The sequence below is a fragment of the Geotrypetes seraphini genome, chromosome 6, assembly GCF_902459505.1.
Source record: "Geotrypetes seraphini chromosome 6, aGeoSer1.1, whole genome shotgun sequence".
In the NCBI taxonomy this organism is placed as follows: domain Eukaryota; kingdom Metazoa; phylum Chordata; class Amphibia; order Gymnophiona; family Dermophiidae; genus Geotrypetes; species Geotrypetes seraphini.
In genome coordinates this window covers 6,259,220-6,286,077 of record NC_047089.1, presented here as the reverse complement: position 1 = coordinate 6,286,077, position 26,858 = coordinate 6,259,220, and the positions used below count along the sequence as shown (strand labels likewise).

General features: G+C 46.8%; 1 protein-coding gene across 1 annotated transcript; it reads right to left on the bottom strand.

Annotated features, from left to right (window-relative positions):
• Nucleotides 1-639: 639 nt before the first annotated feature.
• On the bottom strand, nt 640-26,337 carry LOC117361999 (folate receptor alpha-like). The gene is made up of 5 exons (XM_033947683.1): nt 26,180-26,337; nt 17,407-17,540; nt 9,149-9,337; nt 7,932-8,067; nt 640-1,144 (listed from the first exon to the last, which is right to left on the bottom strand). The coding sequence occupies exons 2-5, from the start codon at nt 17,533-17,535 to the stop codon at nt 822-824; spliced, it is 777 nt and encodes a 258-aa protein (XP_033803574.1). The 5' UTR covers nt 17,536-17,540; nt 26,180-26,337; the 3' UTR covers nt 640-821.
• Nucleotides 26,338-26,858: the final 521 nt, after the last annotated feature.

The following is a 26,858-nucleotide window of genomic DNA, read 5'->3' as shown; positions in this document are numbered from 1 at the left end:
TCAGTTTAGAGCAGATTAATCTCCTGTCTCCAGAGCAAAGGGTGTAGCAGCCCGGGAACCGATTTCGATTCTCCCTGTAGCTCCTCATCACTTTGGCCAGTCACTTAACCCTCTGTTGCCCCCAGGTACAAAAAAATAAGTAACCGTATTTAATATGTAAGCCATTTTTAAACCACAAAAAAGGCAGTATATGACGTCCTATCCCCTTTCCAGCTCAGGCCCATTAGCAACAGTGCACTACGATGGAGCTAGCGGAGATCTCCACGCCTCGCCAACCAAAGACATCCACAGCCTGCCAAAATCTCCCAGTATCTTGGCAGCTTCTGAATCGCCAACAGACTTCCGAGCGGCGACTTGGCAGACTGCGGATGTCATTTATTTCATATTTTTAGTTGAGCAGTGGGGGACAGGGAGTGGAAAACATGTCGTGCCCACCCACTTTATCTACGGGCCCACCCTGTGTGGGCTATACCACTACCTCTGACGGCTTACAGTTTAAGTTTGCCTCTGAGGGTTAAGTGACTTGGCCAAAGTCACAGGGGATCACAAGGTCTGACCTATAAGCCGAGGACAGGCCTTCCTGACCTTTTAAGCAAAGACGGAAAACTTGTCTAAAATGAACCAAAAAGCACCAACTGATGACAGAGCAACTTCAGCGTAATCCTTTATTTATTCCAGAGAGAGTTGCAGCAGCTACATTGATCCTGGAGAAAAGGTTACATCTTTGGAAAAAAAAAATAAAAATCTAGGATTTCATCGAGGCTGGCGATACAGTCGAGCACCAGATTGCATAGTCCTTGAAGAGCTCACCAGTTAAAGTATCAGAAGCTGAGCCATAGCCCACCGTCGCTCCTCAGGCCCCCCCAGCTCGACAAAGCTAGGACCAGGGTCAACAGAAGCAGCAGCGGAGCAGGAAGAGAAACCATGGCTTGGTTCCGGAGATCAGCATAGTACTTTGTCACTCGCACGTTGGGATTCTCCACGCCTTGGAACCAGAGCTGCATGCAGCGGCCACTGCCCCGCTTGTAGGTGGTGTACTTGTACGAGTTGCTCCAGATTTTCTCACACAGATCGGATGGCTGGGGAAAGTACTCGGTGAAGTTCTTGCACTTGGCGTCAACAGGGCAACGGTTGAGTCTTGGATCTAGAGAAGGACGAGAGTGAAGGGAGAGAGAGACAAAAGCACCGGCAGTGAATCGGAGCCCAAAAGGGAACAGGATCAAAGCAAACGAGCTCACAAGATGTCAACTTCATCCCGCACAAGCCTCACCATGTCTACACTCGGAAAGTAACTGTCCCAGCTCCTACCATAGCAATTACACAACTGGAAGGTACAGGGCTTTCTTCCCATTCAGGCGTTTTGGGTTCCTCATGATCACCACACTTTGAAATAGTCGACAGCTTCATTCTACCAGTTCTAGCAGCTGTTTTACGGGCGGTGTGAACTGTTGGGTTCCTCACAGCCTCTTTAAGCAGAGCCGGCTTATCCTGTGGACTAGGTTAAGGCTTTGGCCCAGGGCCAGCCCATAGTTTAAACTAGCCCACATTCCCCAGAGTATGAGGGAATGTATGAGGAAAGATTATAACGGTTAGGGCTCTTCAGCTTTGAAAAGAAACGGTTGAGGGGAGATAGGATTGAAGTCTACAAAATCCTGAGTGGAGTAGAACGGGTACAAGTGGATCGATTTTTCACTCCGTCAAAAATTACAAAGACTAGGGGACACTCGAAGTTACAGGGAAATACTTTTAAAAATCAGTGGGAGGACCCATGTGTCCCGGGCGCACGGTACGCAGTCTCACATTGACTATATTTGGGTGACTGAACAGGTGTTTCGGAAGCTGGAGCGGGCGGAGATAGGTCCCTACACAATCTCGGATCATGCCTGGGTTCAAGTGATGTGGCAGACGGGTGGAGGGGGGGGGGTCTGGGTATTTCCGCTTGCACTGTATAGGGATTTGACCTATATGGAACGGGTGCTGGGCACATGGAAAGATTACAAACGGCATAATGCTCATGCAGAAGGGGACTCCAGCTTATTTTGGGAAGCGGTGAAGGTGGTGTTGAGGAGGGATACCCTTAAGTTATAGTAGTCACATCAAAAAAAGCTCGAGATAGGGAAATCCTGCATTTAGAGAGGGATGTTGCAAGGGCCCGGAGGAGGTATGGCCAAACTGGCAACCCCATGCACAAACAGCGGGCGCGTAAATCCCTTGCTTACTATAAGTATCAGCTTTATAGATATGGGAATAAGGGGGGGGGGGGGGAAAACTACTGGCCCGCCTGGTTTCTACCGGGACGGGCCTACGTAGTGTTCAGGCCCTGAGGAATGATTAGGGGGAGAGAGTTACCACAGACCCGGAGATCGGAGATGTGTTTTTTCGCTATTTTAAGAACCTCTATGCCCCCCCCTGTCGGAGGAGGGGGTAACAGCCGGCCCCTATTTGGAAGGGATAACGTTGCCCCGTGTCACGGAGACAGACAGGGAGTGTTTGAATGCAACAATAAAACGCCGGAGGAAGTGTATTGGGCAATAGGGAACAGTCCTCTGCTGAAGGCACCAGGCGAGGATGGCATGCGTATTGAATTTTATAAGCTTTTGGGTGAGGAGATTGCCCTGCCGCTCACTCGGATGTTTAATATTATGGTTGGAGCAGAGGCTTTACCGGAGGGGATGAATACGTCACGCCTAAACCGCATAGAGACCCTGAAACAGCAGGATCCTACCGTCCTATTTCCTTATTGAATACAGAGGTTAAACTATTAGCGAAAATCATGGCTGCTGCGTTTCCCTCCCTTATCCACGAAGCTCAGGTGGGATTTGTGAAAGGACGGACCATAGCTAAGAACGTACGAAAATTGTCGTCATCTTTGGAACAGCGGGCGGCGTGCAATCTCCCACCTGTGCTGGTTAGCTTTGATGCCGAGAAGGCGTTCGATAGGGTGCGGTGGGACTTTCTTTACGACACATTGGCGGCTGATGGTTTTTTTTTTGCGTCGGTGGCGCAAGCATTGTACGCTCTCCCACAGGCTAGAATCGTGTCGAAAGATTTTGAAACGGACCGGTTCCCGATTTCTAGGGGGAAGAGACAGGGTTGCCCCTTATCCCCACTGTTTGTGTTAACCTTGGACCCCCTAATTCGGGATATATATGCGATGCCGTCTATACGGGGGGATTGACATCGGAGCTTCATCTTTTAAGTTATCGGCCTTTGCGAATGATATTTTAGTACACCTAACAGATCCTCTGCCCTCCATGATGGCCTTGTTGGACTTGACAAAAGAATAGGGCGACTATGCCGGGTTCCGCTTAAATTTGGATAAAACGGAGGCGTTGGCAACCTCTGCGGCGGTTCAGGCCCAATGGGGGAATGGGTTTCCGCTGACTTGGGCCCCGGGGCAGTTTGTGTACTTGGGGACTTTGATGACCATACCGGTTCACCGTTTATATAGTCTTAATGTGGATAGGCTTCAGCAACAGACGGAGCTCCTGCTGGATACCTGGAGCGCATTGGCCCTTTCTCCGATGGGGCGCATTTGCCCGGTTAGGATGTTCATCTTTCCCAAATGGCTGTATGAATGGCAGACTCTGCCGCTCTGCTTGCTGAAGAAAGATTTACGCATTCTTTATAGAGGAATTACTCGCTTCTGTTGGGCGGCCAAGAAACCAAAATTTCAGGTGTCTCAGTTGCTGGGGAATTGGCAGACGGGGGGAGGGGGGGGGTGTTAGGATTACCGGATGTGAGGGTCTATAATCATACGTGTTTGCTTCGCCATTTGGGAGATTGGGTGAACATGACAGGCAGTTACACCCCTCTTTTGATGGAACGCGAGATTTTTGCGCTATTACATAGTCCTCGGAGGGCACTGCCCCCTTCTAGTCGATCCAGTGTAATATTTAGCGCATTGCAAGTGGCCTGGCGTCGGCTTGTGCAAGCCCTGGGTGGGGATCCGACTGTTACAGATCTCTTGTCCTTGCGGGGTAACCCGGCCTTAGCCTCCGAGACGGAAATCCAGAGAGTACCTGTCCTGGGGAGCAAAAGGAGTTTCTTGTTTAGAACATATTTTGGGGGATGATGCGGAGCTGTTGACCTGTGCAGATTTGCTCGTTAGGATGGGGGGGGGGGAGACCCGAGGCGCACGATTTGCGTGTCATCAAATGGAGCACTATTGCGCTTGCATATGGGGGCCAGGCTGCGGGAACTGTTTGATCGGGAGGGGGGGGTGTCCCTCTCGGTGTCTAGCATTCATGCTAGTTTGCAAGAGTTACAACCAGCCAAGGATTACCAGAACATCCGGGGTAAATGGGAGGGGGAATTGCAAATTGATTTGGGTCATTGGGATGTAGCCCGTACCTTGAGGGCGACACCTGGGGTTACCCCGTTTGCTTGGTTGAGGGAAACGCACTATAGGGTTACCTTACGCACCTATTACACTCGTACCCAGTTGTATTACAGTGGGGGTCTCCCTACACCACTGTGTCATAAATGTGGGTCAGGGGGATACACTTTGGGACATGCCTTCTGGACCTGCCCCATTATCCAGCGCTTCTGGAGGCGTATAATCTCTTACATGTCCGGGTTAATTGGGAGAGCCCTGCGCAGTACCCTAGCCCACTTTATCTTGGATTTGCCAGAGGCTTTTGGCCGTTTGCCTAGGGGGCATTGGGTTCTGTGTAGGAAGATGAATTTACTGGCCAGGAAATGTATTCTTCAGTGCTGGACAGTCCCTGACCCTCCAGCATTTTGGCACTGGCGGAACCAGTTGCATCAGTTGGCCATCTGGGAGGGGAGGGGCTAGGAAGCGAAAGATGTTGTTCTTAAATGTTTGGGAGCCATATCTGCAAGCCTTGCATCCAAAGGGCCGCAGTACGGTCTTAAGATGGGTGCCCGGATAGTAGGACTGGGAGCGTACTGGTGGGGAGGGAGTGAGGGGCTTTGGAAGGTTCTGGAATTGGATACTGACAGGGTAAGGGGGATTTGGTATGGGGAGGGTGGTGGTGCGGCATTTTCAGGGCTCATAAGAGTCCAGGGCCTCGGAGTGCCTTTCTGCTCTCCTTACCCTCGCTCGCCCTCAGTAGAGTGGGCTGATGTTCTTTTCTTTTGTCCATGCTTGTTATACTATTATATACGATGCATATTTGTTTGTACTGAGCACCTTGGGATTGTATTTGCTGTTCTTCGCATCAATAAAAATTGTTTGAACCTAAAATCAGTGGGAGGAAATTGCTTTTCACTCAGAATAGTTAAGCTCTGGAACATATTGCCAGAGGTTGTGGTAAGTGCGAATAGCGTAGCTGGTTTTAAGAAGGGTTTGGACAAGTTCCTGGAGGAAAATTCCATAGTCTGTTATTGAGAAAGACATGGGGGAAGCCACTGCTTGCCCTGGATCGCTAGCATGGAATGTTGCTACTCCTTGTGATTCCGGAACCCTGCTACTCTTTGGGGTTCTAGAATGTTGCTACTCCTTGAGATTCCGGAACCCTGCTACTCTTTGGGGTTCTGGAATGTTGCTACTATTTGAGGTTCTGGAATGTTGCTACTCTCTAGGGATTCTAGAATCTTGTTACTCTCTGGGATTCCGGAATCTTGCTATTCTTTGGGGATTTGGGTTTTGGCTAAGTACTAGGGACCTGGATTGGCCACCTTGAGAACGGGCTACTGGACTTGATGGACCATTGTTCTGACCCAGTAAGGCTGTTCTTATGCATATATCTGGTCTCTGCATCTCCTCCCAGCTCCTTCTCTGTTGCAACTACACAGACGCCCCTTCCACTCCTTAGTGAAGCAGCATTTCCCTTGGTCTCTCAAGCCCTCCCCTGTCCTCTCCCAGGTGTATTTTTGCAAGAGGTTTCTTTTCTATGCTTGGAGTGGTGACTGACACTATTGCACCAACGTATATGCACTGCCTGCGCCCTGCCGTCCAAAGCCCTTCACACTGAAAAATTCCTGTTTCCTGTCAATGTGAATACTGCGGTAAGGATCCGAGCAATGCATATACAGCGCTGCAGAGTTGCCAGCAACCCACCATGCATAAAAAGCGACAACACAGGATTAGAACTGAAGATAAGACGAAGATCATGAGGGAGGAGAACCTACTTGTATAACGTACAATGACATTTAAGACCAATTAAGATCTTTACAGGTGATCCAAAATGCAGCAATTTTGTCTCTCGTCAACAGAACGCAACTCCAGGGAGCTTAGTCTCTCCCCAAGCTAAAAGCAGTATTATTGGCTTTTCATTATTTGATGAACACAAGAAGGGACTTTGGGGGTGGGGGGGTGGCGCCATAGAAGGCAAGTTGCCTGGGGTGTTTGTGGGCAGCTTGCTATAGCCTGACTGCACACAGCTGGCAACCAGCTAGGGGAGGGGCGGGGGCCATGTGTCCTCTTTTTTCGTCTTCACAAATATGGTAACCCTACATGGCAGAGACCCTAAAATATTTTTTCATACGACCTAATTTCTTGAGGAATCCCTGAAGAGTTCACAGAACTCAGTTCGGGAATCTCATGCGTACGTCAGCAAGTGCCGACAGCAGAGGTAATGAGCAACTCGATGGGTTGTGTGTCAGGAACGTGTTACTCTGTAAGCCTCTTGGAATAGACGAGTGGCATACCGTATTTTTCACTCCATAAGACGCACCCACCTGTAGATAAGGAAAAACCAAGAAAAAAGAATTCCGAACCAAATGGCGTGCCCTGTCCCCCCTCTGATGGTCTAGTGGTAGGCCGGGACAGGGTACAGGTCACATCTAGTGGTGGGCACGTCTAATGGTAGGCACATGTAGTGGCTGGCAGCCAGCCAGCCAGCCCCAAGCCAAACTCAACAGAAATTTTTCTTCCCTGGACACAGTCAAAGAATTTGTTGACTAGTAGGGAGCAGAGGGTAGGAGTAAAGGGACACTACTCTGACTGGAAAGGGGTCACGAGTGGTGACCCACAGGGGTCAATGCTGGGACCGTTGCTGTTCAATATATTCATTAATGACCTAGAAACAAGGACGAAGTGTGAAGTTATAAAATTCACGGACGACACTAAACTCTCCAGTAGGGTCAGAACTGTTGAGGAATGCAAAGATCTACAAAGTGACCTGAACAAGCTGGGTGAGTGGGCAAAAAGATGGCAGATAAGCTTGCACGTAGGGAAAGGGAACCCGATGTACAGCTATACGATGGGAGGGAGGGTATTGGGGGAAGGCAAACTTGAAAAAGACTTGGGGGTATTGGTGGATACAACGATGAAGCCAGCGGCACAATGTGCAGCGGCCTCAAAAAAGGCGAACAGAATGTTGGGCATTATCAAAAAAGGTATCACTTCCAGAACAAAGGAAGTTATCCTGCCGCTGTATAGAGCAATGGTGCGCCCGCATCTGGAGTACTGCGTCCAATACTGGTCGCCGCACCTTAAGAAGGATATGGAGATGCTCGAGAGGGTCCAAAGAAGAGCAACAAAAATGATTAAGGGCATGGAAAACCTTGCATGTGCCGAAAGGCTGGAGAAGCTGGGGCTCTTTACCCTGGAAAAGCGGAGACTTAGAGGGGACATGATAGAGACCTATAAAATCATGAAAGGGTTAGAGAAGGTGGAGAGGGACAGATTCTTCAGGCTAGCGGGGACATCAAAAACATACACACATATATATATATATATATATGCGCATGTTGAATGAATAAGTTTTACTCTCAATTCATGAAGCTAACTGGGTTATAAATCGAGTAAATCTTTTTTTTTGTTCCTATTTTTTTTTAATTCAAATAATCAACATTACATTACATCACCACCTCCAACTCCACAGCTAAGTCAGGCTGGGCTTTACCCACCACATTCACGGAGAGAGCCAGACTACAGGTCTCTAGGTGCCCCGGGGTGAATCCAGGACTGCCCTGGGCGGTGGCCCTCGTGGCAAGAGAACTTCTGCCACTCTACTACTCACTAGATGTCCAGTTCCAGCCCTTGTGCCAGTTGTCCTTGCAGGTGACATCTCCTTTGCAGTCCTCCCACCATTTCTCGCAGTCCTCCTGGCAGAGTGGAACATCCAATATCCGTTCCTTCCGCCAACTGCTGTCCGCCTGCAAGAGAGGGGTTTTGGATTAGGACAGGTCACAAAGCAAGCGATGACCTCTAATTGGGAAAGGTCAGTGCAGGGCCGGCTTCACCCATTAGGCAAAATAAACAGTGACCCAGACCAGCAGCTTCAAGGTTAGGGGGGCAGTTACAAGCAGCTGCCTTCAAAAGCATTGAACTTATGCAGGGAGGGTGGCAATTTTTAGACAAACCACTCACCCATGCAAGTAGCCCCTGGACAGAGGCCTCAGCTAAAACCCAAACCAGGGTTTATAAAATCAATGTTGTAATCCACATGGCAAGAAATGATATGGCCAGACAGCACCTCCAAGGCGCAGAAAGACTCCTAGAATTTGGGCGAGGGGTTAAGGCACTTGACAAACCCCCTCGGCTTTTTTTTTTAAGCCTGTTCAAGGAATGAGGAGAGAAAGGCGAATTCACAGAACCAACTTCAACATGTTCCACGTTTCAAGTTCAATTAAAATTTCATAAACCACCCATCAAGTTTCTAAGCAGTGTACATATTAAGAATATGAGTTTGGGTGACGGACAAACCCCCCCCCCCCAAAAAAATAAAAAAAACCCCACACACAAAATGAACCAACGTATAGAAACGAAAGGGAATAGGGGGGGGGGAAAGATATACAAGTCAGATAGAAAAGGGAGCCACTTAAGGTTTGAACAATAGGAGGGAGGGGGGGGGTCCTGTCTGAGCAGAGATTGAGGAAGAAGGTTATTGGTTGGAAGTATTTTTAAATAAAAATGTGATTAAAGGGTAAAGATATCTATAGGTGATCAGGGACTTATATGAAGCAGCAAACGTCATACCATAACAACGACCCACATCTTTCACGAATGTAGAGATGATGCAGTATACAAACCTAAGGTTTAGATTAGATTAGATCTTTCAGTGGCAGGATCCCAAGGGAGAAATGGAGATCAGGTAAGCTGGTGGCTGCCACACACGCATGTACATTCAAAGCAAAAAGCAAATGAGAGGCCACATAACACCCCTCGAGATAACACGAGCCCTGAATCCATCTTGCAGAAACTGGGGGGGGGGGGTGGATCTTTCTCCCTTCTCACCTGCTGGATCCAAGGCCCCAGATTTGGAGAGCACTCGTAGAAACACGTGTCCTGGATGAAGTGGGCCTTGCATTTTTCACTCATGATCCCGCAGTGGTTCCAGTTAAAGTCGTACAGGTAAGAGACATTTTTATGGGCCTCTACGGTGGTGTTTACTGCGCAACAGGCATTATCCTTCCAAGGGGTACACTGTGGAGAAAGAGAGCAAAGTGTCAAAGCACCCGGGGAGGGCCATTTGGCAACACACATGTTTCTTGGAGGGGGGGAGGGGAGGAGAGGGCAAGCCATTACAGTTTGGCTTCCACTGAGATGAAGTTAAAATGGCCTCACCTCAGACATATGCCGGGAGATTACCGCTTACTCCTTCCCCTCCCAGATACAGTGGTGCCTCACACAACGAACTTAATTGGTTCCAGGAGCAAGTTTGTTATGCGAAAAGTTCGTTATGTGAAACGCGTTTTCCCATAACAATACATGTTAAAAAAAATAATTCGTTCTGTAGCATAAAATATGCTAAGATGACATAAAAAAAGATAAATTTTTTGTTATTATTTTTATTTAGATACATCTAAAAACATAATTGTTTTTTAAAACAACACACATTTTTTAAATTTAAAGACAGACTAAGTAGAGTCTAATTTTACAGTGAGAGAGGGCAGAGTCTCAGCGGCAAAAACTGGGACTTAACTGTTCATTTTTTTTTTTTTCTAGCATCGGGGAAGCGGCGAGAGTAGCTCCGCCACCCCCAACGCATCAGCAGTAGGCGCCGGGCCCCTGCGAGCCGACGGTCCGCCACTGCACAGGGAGCCAGGCGGAGAGAGGGCAGTTAAGCGCAGTGCCTGCGCGGAAGGATGCAGCTCGGGCGACTTCGTTGTGTGAAACGAAGTTCGTTGTAGGAAGCAAGACATGAAGTTCGTTGTGCGCAGCGTTCGCTGTGCGAGGCGTTCGTTATGCGAGGCACCACTGTAGTTCCGTATCATGGTTTTGCAATGAACTAGGGTTACCAGACGTCTGAATTTCCCCGGACGGCTTTTCCAAAACTTGGTCCGGGTTTTGAAAAGCTTACAGCTAACAGCGACATCCGGGACGGTATCTGCGCAGTGATGTCACGGGCACGCATATAACATCATCGCATCGCGTGCACAGATGCCCTCCCGACAAGCGAACAGGTTGAGGGGCGGGACAGGGCATGACTCAGGCAGAACGGGATGGGGCCACGGCTCTGGATTATCGTTCCAGAAAATCTGTTAACCCTACGCTGAACTGATAAAGTAATATTTATTGTTAAATCTTTTTATTAATATTGTAATCAGAATATACAAAACCAACATTAAAGCAACAGAGAACAGAGTCCTCAAAGAGGATCCAGGGTCCAAATCCTTTAACAACGGAGCAATGATCTAAATAAGACCCCTCCCCTCTCTCCCTCCCACCCAAAAGTACCATTCGATTCCTCACTCTTTCCTTGCAGTTTATTCAGAATTTGGGGAACAGCATTTCTATATTTGGGCTCCAGAGAGATGATAAGTGCTTCTCTCTCTCCTTTGGAGACTTAACCTCCCTCACAGAACTCCCACAACATTAAGGCATGAAGTTTGATCTTCCAATACCAAACATCAATGGGGAAGGCTGTACACACTTTTTCCCCCCAGGATAGAGGATTTACCCCAAATTAATGTTTCAGATTGACCTCGAACTCCCAATTGAGCAGATTTATTAAATACGATGCCCTCAAATGAGAAAACAAGGGAGTGACCCAATAAAACTTACAAATAATTAAAACGATGTTACTCAAGACGCCCTTAATCCTTCCACATTGCCGGATGCCACGACCAAGAGAGTTTCCCCATCATCCTGGTATTTCAAACAAAGGGTGCTAGAAAAGCCCTATGTACGATTCAAAAGTGACATCCCTGAAGTTCAGCGCTATGTACCACAGAAAGTTATAAGCGAGAGTTTTATCTCTATTTTTTATTTATTTTACTTATTTATTTTTAATTCTATCTTTAAATTTATTTATTCATTACTTGGTGGAATATTCATTTCTATCTCTATCTCTGTCTTTATATTTTATCTTTATTTTTCATAAATTGTCTCTTCAGGTACTTTTAGTTAGATTGTGAGCCTTTGGGACAGTTAGGGAATTTCCAAGTACCTATCTTATTTATTTTTTATTTATTGTATCTTTTAATGCATTCATTTTTGTAAACCGCTTAGAAACCTCACGGTTATTAGCGGTATATAAGAATGAAATTAAATTAAAAAAATTAAATTGTCAGACCGCAAATGCACCCCAGAGGACAAGAGTGTCTTAGTTCTTCTTTTGCCTAGACACCAAAGAAATCACAAAAGGCACTCATAATCTGTGCACAGATACAACTCTTTTTGCTCTCAAACACACTGACAGGAAGAAGAGTTATACAAAGCAGAAATAAACCTTATTCATACAGCACACAAAACTCAGGACAAACCTCACACAAACACATAACATTTCAAACAAGACAAGCCAAGACTGACAGATTCGGAAGAACGGTACTCCCACCCAGAGAATTTCTCTCCACGGCACAGGAACAGAGTTCTCCTGGGGAGGCATTGCCCCCTCCAACACTCAAATGCATTGTGTTACAAAAAGGTCCTCCCACTTGCTAAAATTTAATCTAATCTATTCATGCATCGCTCATACCTAGGTAGGCTCAAGGCGACTTAGAGAGGGACGAGGAGGGAGGGGAGGGAGAATAGGGGGGGAGGATACAGGTGATTAAGTATCAAATAACTTGAATTTTCAATTTCTTCCAGAATATGGTGTGGTTAGGTTCCGTTCGGATCGCTTCAGTGAAGCTCAAACAACTCCTCGTGCGGCCATCTTGGATCCGTAGAAAAAAGTCATTCCAAGATTTTACTCCAAGAAAAGTGAGCATGGAGTGGAAAACATGTTTGTATTGAAGATTTTTTTGTGGAGGGGAGATTTAGAAGTATTCTGCTGAGGGTTCTGCGAGAGGTAGACCACACTTTGGAGAAGAGTTGGACGAGAGGAGCCGTGGAATTCCATAAAGTATACGGTGAATGATACATGAAGTTTTGAAGGTTATTCCTGATGGGATGGGTAGCCAGTGCAGTTGCCTGGTGAAGGCTGTAATCGAGTCGTATTTTCTCAGGTTGAAGAGTAATGTGACAGACTTCTAATTACCATGTACATACATATTTATTAGCTCAGGTTATCTAATCTCTTATCTCCGTCTTGTGCTCTAACCAAACTCTTGGGCAATTCTCATGCTGCTAACAGGACTTTCTTTCACTGATTTATAGATGACATTTCCATGGCTACTCATGTCCCTGGGTGGCACTGGGGGGCCTTTCACTTGTTTTATGGGCCCATCATACGACGTCTTATCTGTTAGAGAAACAGAACATAGAACGATTTCACAGAAAAGGAATGCAGAAAAGGGGCCTAGGTAGCTATTTATTGCAGTCTCAGGTTGACAGAGAATGAGAATCACAGGACAGAAAAATTTGTTATTAACCAGAACAGAAGAGAAATGAAATGCCTGTATATTTTAGCATTTGGCAGATCATCTTGTTAACCTCCGCTTTCTCTCACAGTCGGTGTTTGCAGCATACCATTCGTTCCCCTTAATTAGATCAAAAAGGGGAATTTAATGTCCTATCCTGTTTTCCCATTGGAAGCAAAACGTATGGTTCAGAGATGTAAAAAATGGAAGTAACCAAGCCGTGATATTACTACATCTCCATTCTTCAACAAGAGAACACCTTTGCCTACCCAGATCTACTCCAAGTTTCCAATACCAGCTGATAACTAAGAGTTAATGTTCATTCTATGCTTTATGAAAGCAAGAAATTGAAACCTGTCCCTGTGGGTCACCTTCCAAGAACTCACAGATCTGTCCCTCAATTTGCAACCACAGATAATGGTGACAGTTGTATCTGAGCCCCAAAACGACCACTGCAAATCCGTAAAAGTTACCTGCTTGATATGTGCACATTTAAACAATGGTCATTGATTTAACTCTCCATGCTTCCTGATGTATTCTTTGACTGTCTTGTATTCTATTTACTGATTGTATGTATTCTCTTGTTGTGAACTGCTTTGAACTTCTGGTATAGTGGTATACAAAAAATAAAATTATTATTAATATAATACAATACAGGCGTATTCTTCCCATTAGAGAAACTGGTCCTCTTCTCCCTTGAAAAGAGGAGATTGAGAAGGGACATCATCGAAACATTCAAGGTACTGAAGGGAATAGACTTAGTAGATAAGGACAGGTTGTTAACCCTCTCCAAGGTAGGGAGAACGAGAAGACACTCTCTAAAGTTGAAAGGGGATAGATTCCGTACGAACGTAAGGAAGTTCTTCTTCACCCAGAGAGTGGTAGAAAACTGGAACGCTCTTCTGGAGGCTGTTATAGGGGAAAACACCCTCCAGGGATTCAAGACAAAGTAGATAAAGACAGGTTGTTCACCCTCTCCAAGGTAGGGAGAATGAGAGGGCACTCTCTAAAGTTGAAAGGGGATAGATTCCGTACGAACATAAGGAAGTTCTTCTTCACCCAGAGAGTGGTAGAAAACTGGAACGCTCTTCCGGAGTCTGTCATAGGGGAAAACACCCTCCAGGGATTCAAGACAAAGTTGGACAAGTTCCTGCTGAACCAGAACGGACGCAGGTAGGGCTAGTCTCAGTTAGGGCGCTGGTCTTTGGCGTGAGCATACTGCTGAGCATGATGGACCACTGGTCTGACCCAGCAGCGGCAATTCTTATGTTCTGGGTCCCTAAATAACAAAATAAGTGAATTGCCCATAGTAAGGGAAAAGATGGTCCTAAAATACTAAAAAGCCCCTCCCCCCTCCCTTTGGTTTTGGCCACATTAGCCACTTGTAGGTTTTGTTTTCTAGACTACAGATAGCAATCAATAGCAATGTAAATGGGCCTCTAGTTATCTGAGGCCGAGGGTCATCCCTGAGCTGTAATTTATGACGACTATGGCTTAATTTACTCTCCTCCCCCTTTCAACTATCTCATGGCACACAGATTTGAAAGGAGTCTCCTCCAATGAGTGAGTCTCTCCAGAGTTCGGCACATATGCAGAAAGGATGACTGGCTTTACGATTAAAAAGTCCTTTTCATGGATTGGAAAAACAAAAAATCACCCTGGTCATTTTTAGATTCATATGTACATTCTACTATGTAGACACTCCTGTCTTCTCCTCTCTTTAAAAAATTTTTTTTTTTTTCTTTCTCTCTTCTTTTTTCCTCTCTCTTTCAATTTTTACTTTGTCCTATTTCACTTTCTATTGTCATACATCACCACAAACAAATCCAGTACTCTGAGCTTTTCTTAATAATATGGGCCTTTATAATTAACTGTATATTAATGCAAAATGTTATACTACTTTTATGTATTTGAATTGCTCCTTGTATTTTTTTAAAATACTGAATAAAAATTTATTGAACAAAAAAAAAAAAAAAAAAGTCCTTTTCATGGGCACTCGGTAAGGATGGACAAAAATCAAAAGGCAAAATGGTTGCAACCCCTTAAACTTTGACAGATCTCCTTGGTGCAACTTCACTAATTTCAGGAACTTTCATACAAGTTGCAGATTGCAAAGGTGCATCAGAATATAGGACTAGCCATACTAGGACAGACCAATGAGCCATCTAGCCCAGTACCGTGTTTCCATTGCCAACAGTGGTCAATCCTGGTACAAACCCAAAGAGTAGCAACATTCCACGCAGAATCCCAAAGAATAGCAAGATTCCAGAATCCCAGAGAGTAACAAAATTCCAGAACCCCAAAGAGTAGCAACATTCCACGCAGAATCCCAAAGAATAGCAAGATTCCGGAATCCCAGAGAGTAACAAAATTCCAGAACCCCAAAGAGTAGCAACATTCCACGCAGAATCCCAAAGAATAGCAAGATTCCAGAATCCCAGAGAGTAACAAAATTCCAGAACCCCAAAGAGTAGCAACATTCCACGCAGAATCCCAAAGAATAGCAAGATTCCGGAATCCCAGAGAGTAACAAGATTCTAGAACCCCAAAGAGTAGCAACATTCCATGCAGAATCCTAAAGAATAGCAAGATTCCAGAATCCCAGAGAGTAACAAAATTCTAGAATCCCAAAGAGTAGCAACATTCCACGCAGAATCCCAAAGAATAGCAAGATTCCGGAATCCCAGAGAGTAACAAAATTCCAGAACCCCAAAGAGTAGCAACATTCCACGCAGAATCCCAAAGAATAGCAAGATTCCAGAATCCCAGAGAGTAACAAAATTCCAGAACCCCAAAGAGTAGCAACATTCCACGCAGAATCCCAAAGAATAGCAAGATTCCGGAATCCCAGAGAGTAACAAGATTCTAGAACCCCAAAGAGTAGCAACATTCCATGCAGAATCCTAAAGAATAGCAAGATTCCAGAATCCCAGAGAGTAACAAAATTCTAGAATCCCAAAGAGTAGCAACATTCCAACCAGAATCCCAAAGAATAGCAAGATTCCGGAATCCCAGAGAGTAACAAGATTCTAGAACCCCAAAGAGTAGCAACATTCCATGCAGAATCCTAAAGAATAGCAAGATTCCAGAATCCCAGAGAGTAACAAAATTCTAGAATCCCAAAGAGTAGCAACATTCCAACCAGAATCCCAAAGAATAGCAAGATTCCAGAACCCCAATGAGAGCAACATTCCATGCTACCAATCCAGGGCAAGCAGAGGCTTCCCCCATATCCGTCTCAATAGGACAACTATGGCCTTTTCCTCTAGAAACTTGTCTAAACCTTTTTTAAATCCAGCTATGCAAACTGCTGTTTCCACATCCTTCTGGCAATGTGTTCCAGAGCTTAACTATTCTCAAAGTGAAACAAATATTTCCTCTTATTTGTTTTAAAGATATTTCCGTGTGACTTGCCCCTTACAACGTATATCAAAATCTCTTCTAGATACCCTGTATTCTCTTTCATTAGACAATAGGATTATATTATATGAATTTCTGAGCTTCTAGTTATCTATCTTAAGGGGTGGCAATAGGACTACTGGGCTCTTATCCAGGGATGGTAATAGCTAACTCTCCTTCAGATGTTATCAATTTCCTGGGTGGCAGAAGCTTACTATATCAGTGGTGCAGCTGATGAGAGAAACCTGAACTACGTGATCCAGCGATGTGAAAAGGTCAAGCCCCGGAGTGGATGAATTATCCTCTACCACTAATCGGGAAGTTGACATCCACCTATTCTGCTGCTTCTTGCTTTTCAGTCTCTTTCCCAAACGACATTTATGATTGTCAGCATTGTCAAGGTTTAAGATCAAGTCTTTGTGGCCAGATCCCTTGCAATAGGGCACTCTATGACTCACGAGATAGCTGCAATTAGACCGACTTCTTTGTACAGTTCAAGACAGGCAGGAGACACTCATCTGCTCCTTATAACTCCAAGGGAACAGCTGATTTACAGACCAGCAGCCCCTTCACCAAAGAGATAAGGCTCTGGTGGGCCCCTGGATGCATTGTACCACTCACTGCTCCTCTACAGCCTTCTTAGCTGGACCTCCACCCTCCAGGAGAGGAATGACATGGCTCCTCTCTCGTTCTTAGGTCTTCTCTCTGAAAGCTCATGGTTAAATCCCACTGGATAAAACCCCGACTATACCTCCTCCTCCTGCTATATGGATTAGGACCTCTTTTCTGGAGCAGAGGTCCAGAATGTTCTCTCTGCAACTGCAATGACATGGCATTTTGGAAGCTTGCTACACCAAGATAACTCAGAATGAATAATAGCATCGCATGTGGGGAGCAACAGGGACCCCCGAGGAGAAGTTAACACAGAAAGCAGACTTTGGTCTCAGCAAAAAAAAAAAATGGACATCAAGGCGATAGGAAGCTGTGGGAATGAGATGGAGCAGGAAGTGTGTGCTAGAATGTGTAGGACAGAAGGGAAACGGAGAAAGAAAAACTGATCCCCCTGTGCCTTGAGGATCTAGGACAATGACACGCCAATGGACACAACCTGACCTTCACTGGCCAGGACTTAGATGTCATCACTGTCTCATCTCTAGTGTGTCCCTACTAACACCTGCCAACATTGAATTTTCACCCGTTTAGCCAGAAATAACACATACGAGCTAACCCAAATCAGCTGCAATCATGTTTCATTGGACAATACCTTGAAAAAAGGGGGTTGTGGCGAATGCTTTGGATTTCTGTTATCCCTAGCTCTCAAAGTGCCCCTTCATTAACAAGGTTGGTTACCTGGCCGTGGAGATCATCTTCCTTCCCTGGCTTGGACTTGTGATGTTTGGCATCCATGCAGATATTTATTAAGTCTTTGGAGGCACATTCCAAGGAAGCAACAGATAGCCACAGAAAAATCCACCACATCCTTTCTGCACGGGGTGAGAAGAAAAAAACAAACAAACAAAAAGATTAAAAATATATCATCCACATGGAACCCTACAGTCTTGGCTCAAGAGTCTACAGGAAGATAGCCCGTACCAACTCTAGATACGTTACCCGAGACTACATATCCTGAACCTCACCCGGTACTGGCAACACACCATGAAATTTATCTAGATAGATAAAACAAGGATTCACAGAGAGAACTCTGAGCCAAAATAATGGTAACATTACTCCACCAGATTGCAAAATCAACTGGTCAGGCAGAGGACACTTCTTCCAAAGGGAGAGTCAAGCGACATAGAAACATGATGGCAGATAAAGACCCAATGGACCATCCACTATCTCCTCCTCTTCCTGAGAGATCCCACATACCTGTCCCAGGCTTTCTTGAATTCAGACTGTCTCATCACCTCTTCCACACATCTACCACCCTTTGTTTCCTTGGATTACTCATCAGAACAGCCTTACAGGGCCAGACCAATAGTCCATCTTCTAGCCCATCTTCACGTTGGCCAATCCAGGTCAAGCCTATCACCTTTCAACTTCATCCTAAGCCCTCTCATTCCCAGAGCTTCCTTTCAAAGAAAAGACTTGTCACATGCACATTTATGTGCATGTAAGTAAGGAAAGGGGATTGGGACTCTTTGTGGTTTTACAACCATACTCAAAGTGGTTTACATACAAATACTTCAAGCATTTTTCCCTGTCTGTCCTGGTGGGCTCAGTGGAGGATTAAGTGACTTGCCCAGGGTCACAAGAAGCAGCGCAAGGTTTGAACCCACAACCTCAGGGTGCTGAGGCCGTAGCTCTAACCACTATACCACACTCTCCTTCTAGGTACTTAAACATCTCCCCTCCCCCACCTTTCCTCCAAAGTATACATACCGAGATGAGATCTTTAAGTCTATCCCGATGTTGCAGATTTTAGCTTACTAGCCTAATCCGAGGACTATAAGTGAACAAGTCCTAGGACGATCTCCTTGGAGGGGGTCTTTGTAGCAGTCTGCTTTGGTTTGCTGTCTGATATGTTGGGGAGGTTTGGGGGGGAAAAGGGAGGGATACGAGGGTAATTTCCCTTTTCTTTTTCCTATGAAATTCTTTATTGGAAAAGAGTGCTTGATGACCATGGACTCTGACTAATCCATGTATGAGTATGTATCTCATTTTATCTACCTTAGAAGTTGACCGATTTGGTATTCACTGTTCTGTATTTATTGGTTGTCATCAATAAAAATTGTTCACTTTAAGTCTGTCCCGATATGCCTTATGATAAAGGCCACTAACCATTTTAGTAGCCTTCCTCTGAACCGACTCCGTCCTGTTTATATCTTTTTGAAGGTATGGTCTCTAGAACTGTACACGATAATCTATCTAAATGAGGTCTCACCAGAGTCTTACACAGGGGCATCGATACCTCCTTTTTCCTACTGGCCATACCTCTTCCTATGCACCCTACCATCCTTCTAGCTTTCGCCGTCACTTTTTCAGCCTGTTTGGCCACCTTAAAGATCATCACATACAATTCCACCCAAGTCCCGCTCTTCCATCGTGCACATAAGTTCTTCACCCCCTAAACTGTACCGTTCCCTTGGATTTTTGCAACCCAAATGAATGACCTTGCCTTTCTTAGCATTAAATCTTAACTGCCAAATTTCAGACTATTCTTCAAGCTTCGCCAGGTCTTTCCTCAAGTTATTCACACCATTCGGTGTGTCTACTCTACCGTAGATTTTGGTATCGTCCACAAAAAGGCAAATCTTATCCGACAACCCTTCAGCAATATCGTTTATAAAAATGTTCTCCAGTACTACTCCAGACTCTAAAGAAGCACTGAAAAGGTCAGTCAGCGGAGCTACCAGAACTTCCCTAAGTTCCTTCAGCACCCTCAGATGTCCATCATACAGCCCCATCGCTTTGTCTACCTCACAAACACAACCCTCTGAAAATCGATCAGCGTCTACCACTCCTCCATCCCTAATTGCGTTTGTTTTCTGCAGTCCTGCTCCTGGTACTTCAGCCTTTCTGCATATTTCTCCCTTTCACCTTCTCATCCCTCAATGCCCAACACGTATATTGAGGTCAGCAGATCAGAAACTCTTGTTGATTCCTTCCATAAAACATTTCTTTTACACTAGAAAAATAAATTTTGCAGTAGTAGCTCCAACTTTGTGGAATGCTCTGCCACAGCACCTCCTATTCGGACAACAACTTTATAAATTCAAGATAAGCCTGAAGACTTTATTTAGCGATGCCTTTTCCTGTGCTTAGAGCATTTTTTTTTCTCTCTTTTTCTTCTCTTTTTCCTTCTTTTCTTCTTCTTTTATAAAGCGATCCCACCCCGTATGTTTTATCCTTTTCCCTCTTTCTCCTTTCTTCTTCTAACATGTAACTTTCCCCCCCTTTCCCTTTTTCCCTCACTTTCAAGTCTGTCCAGTAAACGTCCTTGGTGTGCACTTTCATTATTTTTTAATTATTTATCTCTTTTTAAATTTTATTGTAAACCGGCCAGATACTTGTTCATGGTCGGTATATTAAAAGTCAATAAACTTGAAACTTGAGTCTCACAATGTCACTTTTGCACGTCTTCCTATCACTAATATACCTAAAAAAGTGTCTTGTCCCCCAATTTACCACATTGGCTATTTTTTCTTCCATTTGCATCTTTGCTCTCCTGACTTCTCGACCAGCTTCTCTTAACTTTTCCAGATATGTTTGCCTGTCTTCCTCTTTCTGTGATCTTTTGTAGTTTATGAAAGCTAACCTCTTATTCCTTACCTTCTCAGCTACTACTTTTGAGAACCTTTAACTGTCGTCATATAAAGCCAGTGCCGACATGCCTGTTTCGCAATATTCTGCTTCAGGGCCTGGCTTCCATTCAGTATCCAAAGCAACATCTTGTTCAAAGATAATTCATTATATTTTCAAAAATAAACTTATTAACCATGATATCTAATTTAAGGCTATGGAATTAAACTAGGCTGATGAGGAAGTGAGTGGCATAGACTCGGTGCAAGCGACATGGATTCTGAATGCTGCTTCTGATGGCCTTTAAAAAAACAAAACAAAAACCAACAACAAACTCTGAAGTTTTCTTCACTGAGAAATATACAATTCTGGTGATTTGATGAGATTTTGTCAAATAGCCAGAATTTAAATTGAGACCAATTGCAAAGTTATTTATTTCTCTGGCACCCCTGGACTGATCTGGCCCATTTTCAAAGTCAATTATATTTTGTCTTTTTACTGTTTATTTCTCCTCCGTGCCAAACTTCATCCCATTTTATTTAATTTTTGGAGGAAAATAACCCTCCATATTAGATGGACAGACATTTCTCAACCTCATCTGGAATATTGTGTACAATTCTGGAGGCCACATTACCAAAAAGATGTGCTGAGAGTTGAGTCGGTTCAACGAATGGCCACCAGGATGGTCTCTGGGCTCAAAGATCTCCCGTACGAGGAAAGGCTGAGTAAATTGCAGCTATACTCACTCGAGGAACATAGAGAGAGAGGAGACATGATTGAAACGTTTAAATATATCACGGGCCATATTGAAATGGAAGATGATATCTTCTTTCTTAAAGGTCCCACGGCCACAAGAGGGCATCCGCTGAAAATAAGGGGCGGGAAATTTCATGGTGACATCAGGAAGTATTTCTTCACCGAAAGGGTGGTTGATCATTGGAATGAACTTCCACTGCAGGTGATCGAGGCCAGCAACGTACCAGATTTTAAAAGAAGATGGGATAGGCATGTGGGATCTCTTGGGGGGTGAAGTTGGGGGGGTGGGTCATTAGAGTGGGCAGACTTGATGGGCCAAGGCCCTTTTCTGCTGTCATTTTCTATGTTTCTAAACCCCAAAAGAGGCAAAATAAAAAGTGTTATCTGAATGTAAAATGTGGCAAAGGCATAAGCTAAATTCAAATCCAAGATGACCAACAGGGGTGGCTCAAAGCAAATCCACTACCACATAAAGAATAATAATAACAACAATTTTTTTTAATATACCGCAGGACCGTGAAGTTCTATGCGGTTTACAGTGATTAAACATGTTACAGATTGAGTGGAATCAACAAAGTATAGACTTGGTAAATTGACAGTTCTAGAAATCGTTTGTTGAGGACTAAGATTGTATAGGTTGGTTTTTAGATGTTTCCTGAATTCCCTATAGGTAGTAGGCACGAGTAATTGTACTAGATCTTTATCCCACAGTGCTGCTTGGTGTGAGAAAAGATGTTGGTGATGACTTTTAAATTTACAACCTCTAACCGGTGGAGAAACAAAGTTCGGGTGTGAGCTTCGCCTATGTCTGTTGGTCGTGAAAGAGAAAAGGTCTGTTATATATTTAGGGGCTAAGCCATAAAGAAGGTCCATCAAGCCCAGAATGCTGTTTCCAGCCATGGACAACCCAGGTCCCCAAGTACCTGGCGGAAACCCAAAGAGTAGCAACATTCCAGAGCTGAGATTGTGATGTCATAATGCCTCATTCCACCAATGCCTATCTCAGCAGTGATGTCACAATGGCTCGATTGTCTATACTTGGCTCACATAAGAACATAAGACAGATCGAAGGTCCATCAAGCCCGTATCCTGTTTCCAACAGTGGCCAACCCAGGTCACAAGTACCTGGCAGAAACCCAAAGAGTAGCAACATTCCAGAGCTGAGATTGTGATGTCATAATGCCTCATTCCACCAATGCCTGAGAGCCAAACTCAGAAGTGAGGTCACAATGGCTTGATTATCCTATACATGGCTCACAAAAGTGCTACCGTACTGAAACAGACCGAAGGTCAATTAAGCCCAGTATCCTGTTTCAAACAATAGCCAACCCAGGTCCCAAGTACCTGGAAGTGTCCTCGACTTGGCTCACATAAGAACATAAAAGTTGGCGTACTGGGCAGATGGAAACAAGACACTGGGCTTGATGGACCTTCAAACAGTGGTACTTAGCTAGAACCCATGTAGTAAAACAGACTTTATACTGCAAGGGCTGAGAAGGCACCTCCCCTTAAGGCACCCCAAAAGAGGAAGGGGCCCTTTCTAAACACTGGCAGGTGGTTGCCGCCCCCCCCCCCAAAAAAAAAAAAAAAAGAGTGTAAGATATAGTCCAAAGCTACATAATTATTTTTACAAAAACATTGTAGTGTTTACGGCAGCAAAAACTGCAACCATTTAATTATGCAGCTTAGGACTATGGACACTGGACCAGCCCACTGTGAAATATAAGCAGGTACAATGTATTTGCCAAAACACCAAAAGGAGACACAGGTGTTCACATCCCAAGAACAAGAGAGGACGTGAAAGCCTGGTGTTGCAGAGAGGAGAGCCAGGCTCAGGCTTGCTTCAGCCACACATGCAGTCAGTGGGAGAGAGAGAGCAAAGGGACCGTGGGGGGGAGAGATCTCAGACAGTGGATGAGCTGCAAGCTTAACCACAATGTGCAAAACTAAAGGGGAATTAATGAAAAATAGACACAAGGGGAAACCGTTTACTACATATTATGACTAACCTAAGAAAATGGAATGAATAGGAGGAATCAGTGAGCTGGAACTGTTACCGGTACATCGTCAGTCTCTGTTAAGGCAGGTGAAGCTGAAGCTTTTGATGGTAGGGGTTAGGGGGGAGGAGGTGGCCTGGATGCAAAGATAAATTCCTGGGGAGCAACAGACTAGAGAAAAGGGGGGGGAGAGAGACAGACAGAGACCCCCAAGGAGCAACAGACTGGAGAGAAGGGGGGGAGAGAGACAGACAGAGACCCCAGGGAGCAACAGACTGGAGAGAAGGGGGGGGAGAGAGACAGACAGAGACCCCAGGGAGCAACAGACTGGAGAGAAGGGGGGGAAGAGAGACAGACAGAGACCCCAGGGAGCAACAGACTGGAGAGAAGGGGGGGCAGAGAGACAGACAGAGACCCCAGGGAGCAACAGACTGGAGAGAAGGGGGGGCAGAGAGACAGACAGAGACCCCAGGGAGCAACAGACTGGGGAGGAGGGGGAGAGAGACAGACAGAGACCCCAGGGAGCAACAGACTGGGGAGGAAGGGGAGAGAGACAGACAGAGACCCCAGGGAGCAACAGACTGGAGAGAAGGGGGGAAGAGAGACAGACAGAGACCCCAGGGAGCAACAGACTGGAGAGAAGGGGGGGGAGAGAGACAGACAGAGACCCCAGGGAGCAACAGACTGGAGAGAAGGGGGGGGAGAGAGACAGACAGAGACCCCAGGGAGCAACAGACTGGAGAGAAGGAGGGGAGAGAGACAGACAGAGACCCCAGGGAGCAACAGACTGGAGAGAAGGGGGGAAGAGAGACAGACAGAGACCCCAGGGAGCAACAGACTGGGGAAGAGGGGGAGAGAGACAGACAGAGACCCAAGGGAGCAACAGACTGGGGAGGAGGGGGAGAGAGACAGACAGAGACCCAAGGGAGCAACAGACTGGGGAGGAGGGGGAGAGAGACAGACAGAGACCCCAGGGAGCAACAGACTGGGGAGGAGGGAAGAGAGAGAGACAGAGATCCCAGGAAGCAACAGACTGGAGAGAAGGGGGGGGAGAGAGAGAGACAGAGATCCCAGGGAGCAACAGACTGGAGAGAAGGGGGGGGAGAGAGAGACAGAGACCCCAGGGAGCAACAGACTGGAGAGAAGGGGGGGAGAGAGAGAGAGACAGAGACCCCAGGGAGCAACAGACTGGAGAGAAGGGGGGGAGAGAGAGAGAGACAGAGACCCCAGGGAGCAACAGACTGGAGAGAAGGGGGGGAGAGAGAGAGAGACAGAGACCCCAGGGAGCAACAGACTGGAGAGAAGGGGAGGGAGAGAGAGAGAGACAGAGACCCCAGGGAGCAACAGACTGGAGAGAAGGGGGGGGGAAGAGAGACAGACAGGGACCCCAGGGAGCAACAGACTGGAGAGAAGGGGAGGGAGAGAGAGAGAGACAGAGACCCCAGGGAGCAACAGACTGGAGAGAAGGGGGGGGGAAGAGAGACAGACAGGGACCCCAGGGAGCAACAGACTGGAGAGAAGGGGGGGAGAGAGACAGACAGAGACCCCAGGGAGCAACAGACTGGAGAGAAGGGGGGGAAGAGAGACAGACAGAGACCCCAGGGAGCAACAGACTGGAGAGAAGGGGGGGCAGAGAGACAGACAGAGACCCCAGGGAGCAACAGACTGGGGAGGAGGGGGAGAGAGACAGACAGAGACCCCAGGGAGCAACAGACTGGGGAGGAGGGGGGAGAGAGACAGACAGAGCCTCAGGGAGCAACAGACTGGAGAGAAGGGGGGAAGAGAGATAGACAGAGACCCCAGGGAGCAACAGACTGGAGAGAAGGGGGGGGAGAGAGACAGACAGAGACCCCAGGGAGCAACAGACTGGAGAGAAGGGGGGAAGAGAGACAGACAGAGACCCCAGGGAGCAACAGACTGGGGAAGAGGGGGAGAGAGACAGACAGAGACCCAAGGGAGCAACAGACTGGGGAGGAGGGGGAGAGAGACAGACAGAGACCCCAGGGAGCAACAGACTGGGGAGGAGGGGGAGAGAGACAGACAGAGACCCCAGGGAGCAACAGACTGGAGAGAAGGGGGAGAGAGACAGACAGAGACCCCAGGGAGCAACAGACTGGAGAGAAGGGGGGGGGGAGAGAGAGAGACAGAGATCCCAGGGAGCAACAGACTGGAGAGAAGGGGGGGGAGAGAGAGAGAGACAGAGACCCCAGGGAGCAACAGACTGGAGAGAAGGGGGGGGAGGAGAGAGAGAGACAGAGACCCCAGGGAGCAACAGACTGGAGAGAAGGGGGGGGAGAGAGAGAGAGACAGAGACCCCAGGGAGCAACAGACTGGAGAGAAGGGGGGGGAGAGAGAGAGAGACAGAGACCCCAGGGAGCAACAGACTGGAGAGAAGGGGGGGAGAGAGAGAGAGACAGAGACCCCAGGGAGCAACAGACTGGAGAGAAGGGGAGGGAGAGAGAGAGAGAGACAGAGACCCCAGGGAGCAACAGACTGGAGAGAAGGGGGGGGGAAGAGAGACAGACAGGGACCCCAGGGAGCAACAGACTGGAGAGAAGGGGGGGGAGAGAGACAGACAAGAGACCCCAGGGAGCAACAGACTGGAGAGAAGGGGGGGAGAGAGACAGACAGAGACCCCAGGGAGTAACAGACTGGAGAGAAGGGGGGGAGAGAGAGAGAGACAAGGACCCCAGGGAGCAACAGACTGGAGAGAAGGGGGGGAGAGAGACAGACAAGAGACCCCAGGGAGCAACAGACTGGAGAGAAGGGGGGGAGAGAGACAGACAGAGACCCCAGGGAGAAACAGACTGGGGGTAGAAGGAAAGAGACAAACTGAAAACCTTGTACTGTAAGGAGAACTACGGCAAATTGTAACCTGGACTGAAATTATATACGTTTAATTTGTAACCGATTCTGAGCTCTTTGGGGAGGGGGGAGCAGTGACAGAACCAGGAGTCCCCAGTCCAGATCCCACCCAGCAGCCACTATTAGCCCGAGCCAGAGCATTCATCCCCCTAGTGAAGAGAAAGCAGCAGCCCGCACCCCCCCCCCCCCAGATGTGCCAGAACCTCTGCAGGGGGGGGGGGTCAGTCGGCTAGCAGATGGCATCAGCAGGGGCAGAAGCCTACCTGGGGGGCAGCTCAGCTGGCAGCAGTCCGCGGTCTCTCTCACACCCGTCCTCAGTTGCACGTGGGCTGCGATCGCTGCACTTCAAAGGTCAGGCGGGGAGGAAGAGACGGCGTGGAGCGCAGCGGAACGGAGCCTGGCCCCGCCCCCATCCAGTGCCGGCTTTTCCCTCCCGCTCTTGGCTGCCTCTGGGGCTCGATATTCGAAATCAGTGAACCGGGTGGACTCAGTGGCACTAAACCCCCTCTGCCCAGCCTAGAGGTTCCCTGCTGGTACCTGGATGGCTGCAAGCTCCTGCTAAGCACTTCTATAGCGCTACAAGACATACACAGCACTGTACATCAAAACCTAGAAGAGGCAGTCCCTGCTCCAAAGAGCTTACCATCTAGTCAAGAAGGTGCATCAATACACAGGGCTCAGGTGGGGGAATTACAGAAGGAATGACAAGACAGATATTGGTGCTTAGAAGGAGGGTTGGGGGTTGGAATTGAAGCAGCTTCAAAGTAGGCTTGAACTTGAGATTTGAAGACTGCCAGAAATGGAGCCTGAGGTATCGAGTCAGGATTCCGGAATGTTGTTATTCTTTGAGATTCCGGAATGTTCCTATTATTTGGAATCCCCCAAGAGTAGCAACATTCCATGCTAATACTACTGATCATTTTTATAGCGCTACAAGACATA

What these genes read in the sequence shown, in the direction of transcription:
- LOC117361999 (XM_033947683.1), bottom strand. Translation starts at nt 17,535, where the DNA reads ATGTGGTGGATTTTTCTGTGGCTATCTGTTGCTTCCTTGGAATGTGCC. An exon ending in AAGATGATCTCCACGGCCAG is followed by an intron (nt 9,338 to 17,406) that starts GTAACCAACCTT and finishes CTTTCTCCACAG; the next exon opens with TGTACCCCTTGGAAGGATAA. An exon ending in GGGCTGGAACTGGACATCTA is followed by an intron (nt 1,145 to 7,931) that starts GTGAGTAGTAGA and finishes GTCCTTCTCTAG; the next exon opens with ATCCAAGACTCAACCGTTGC.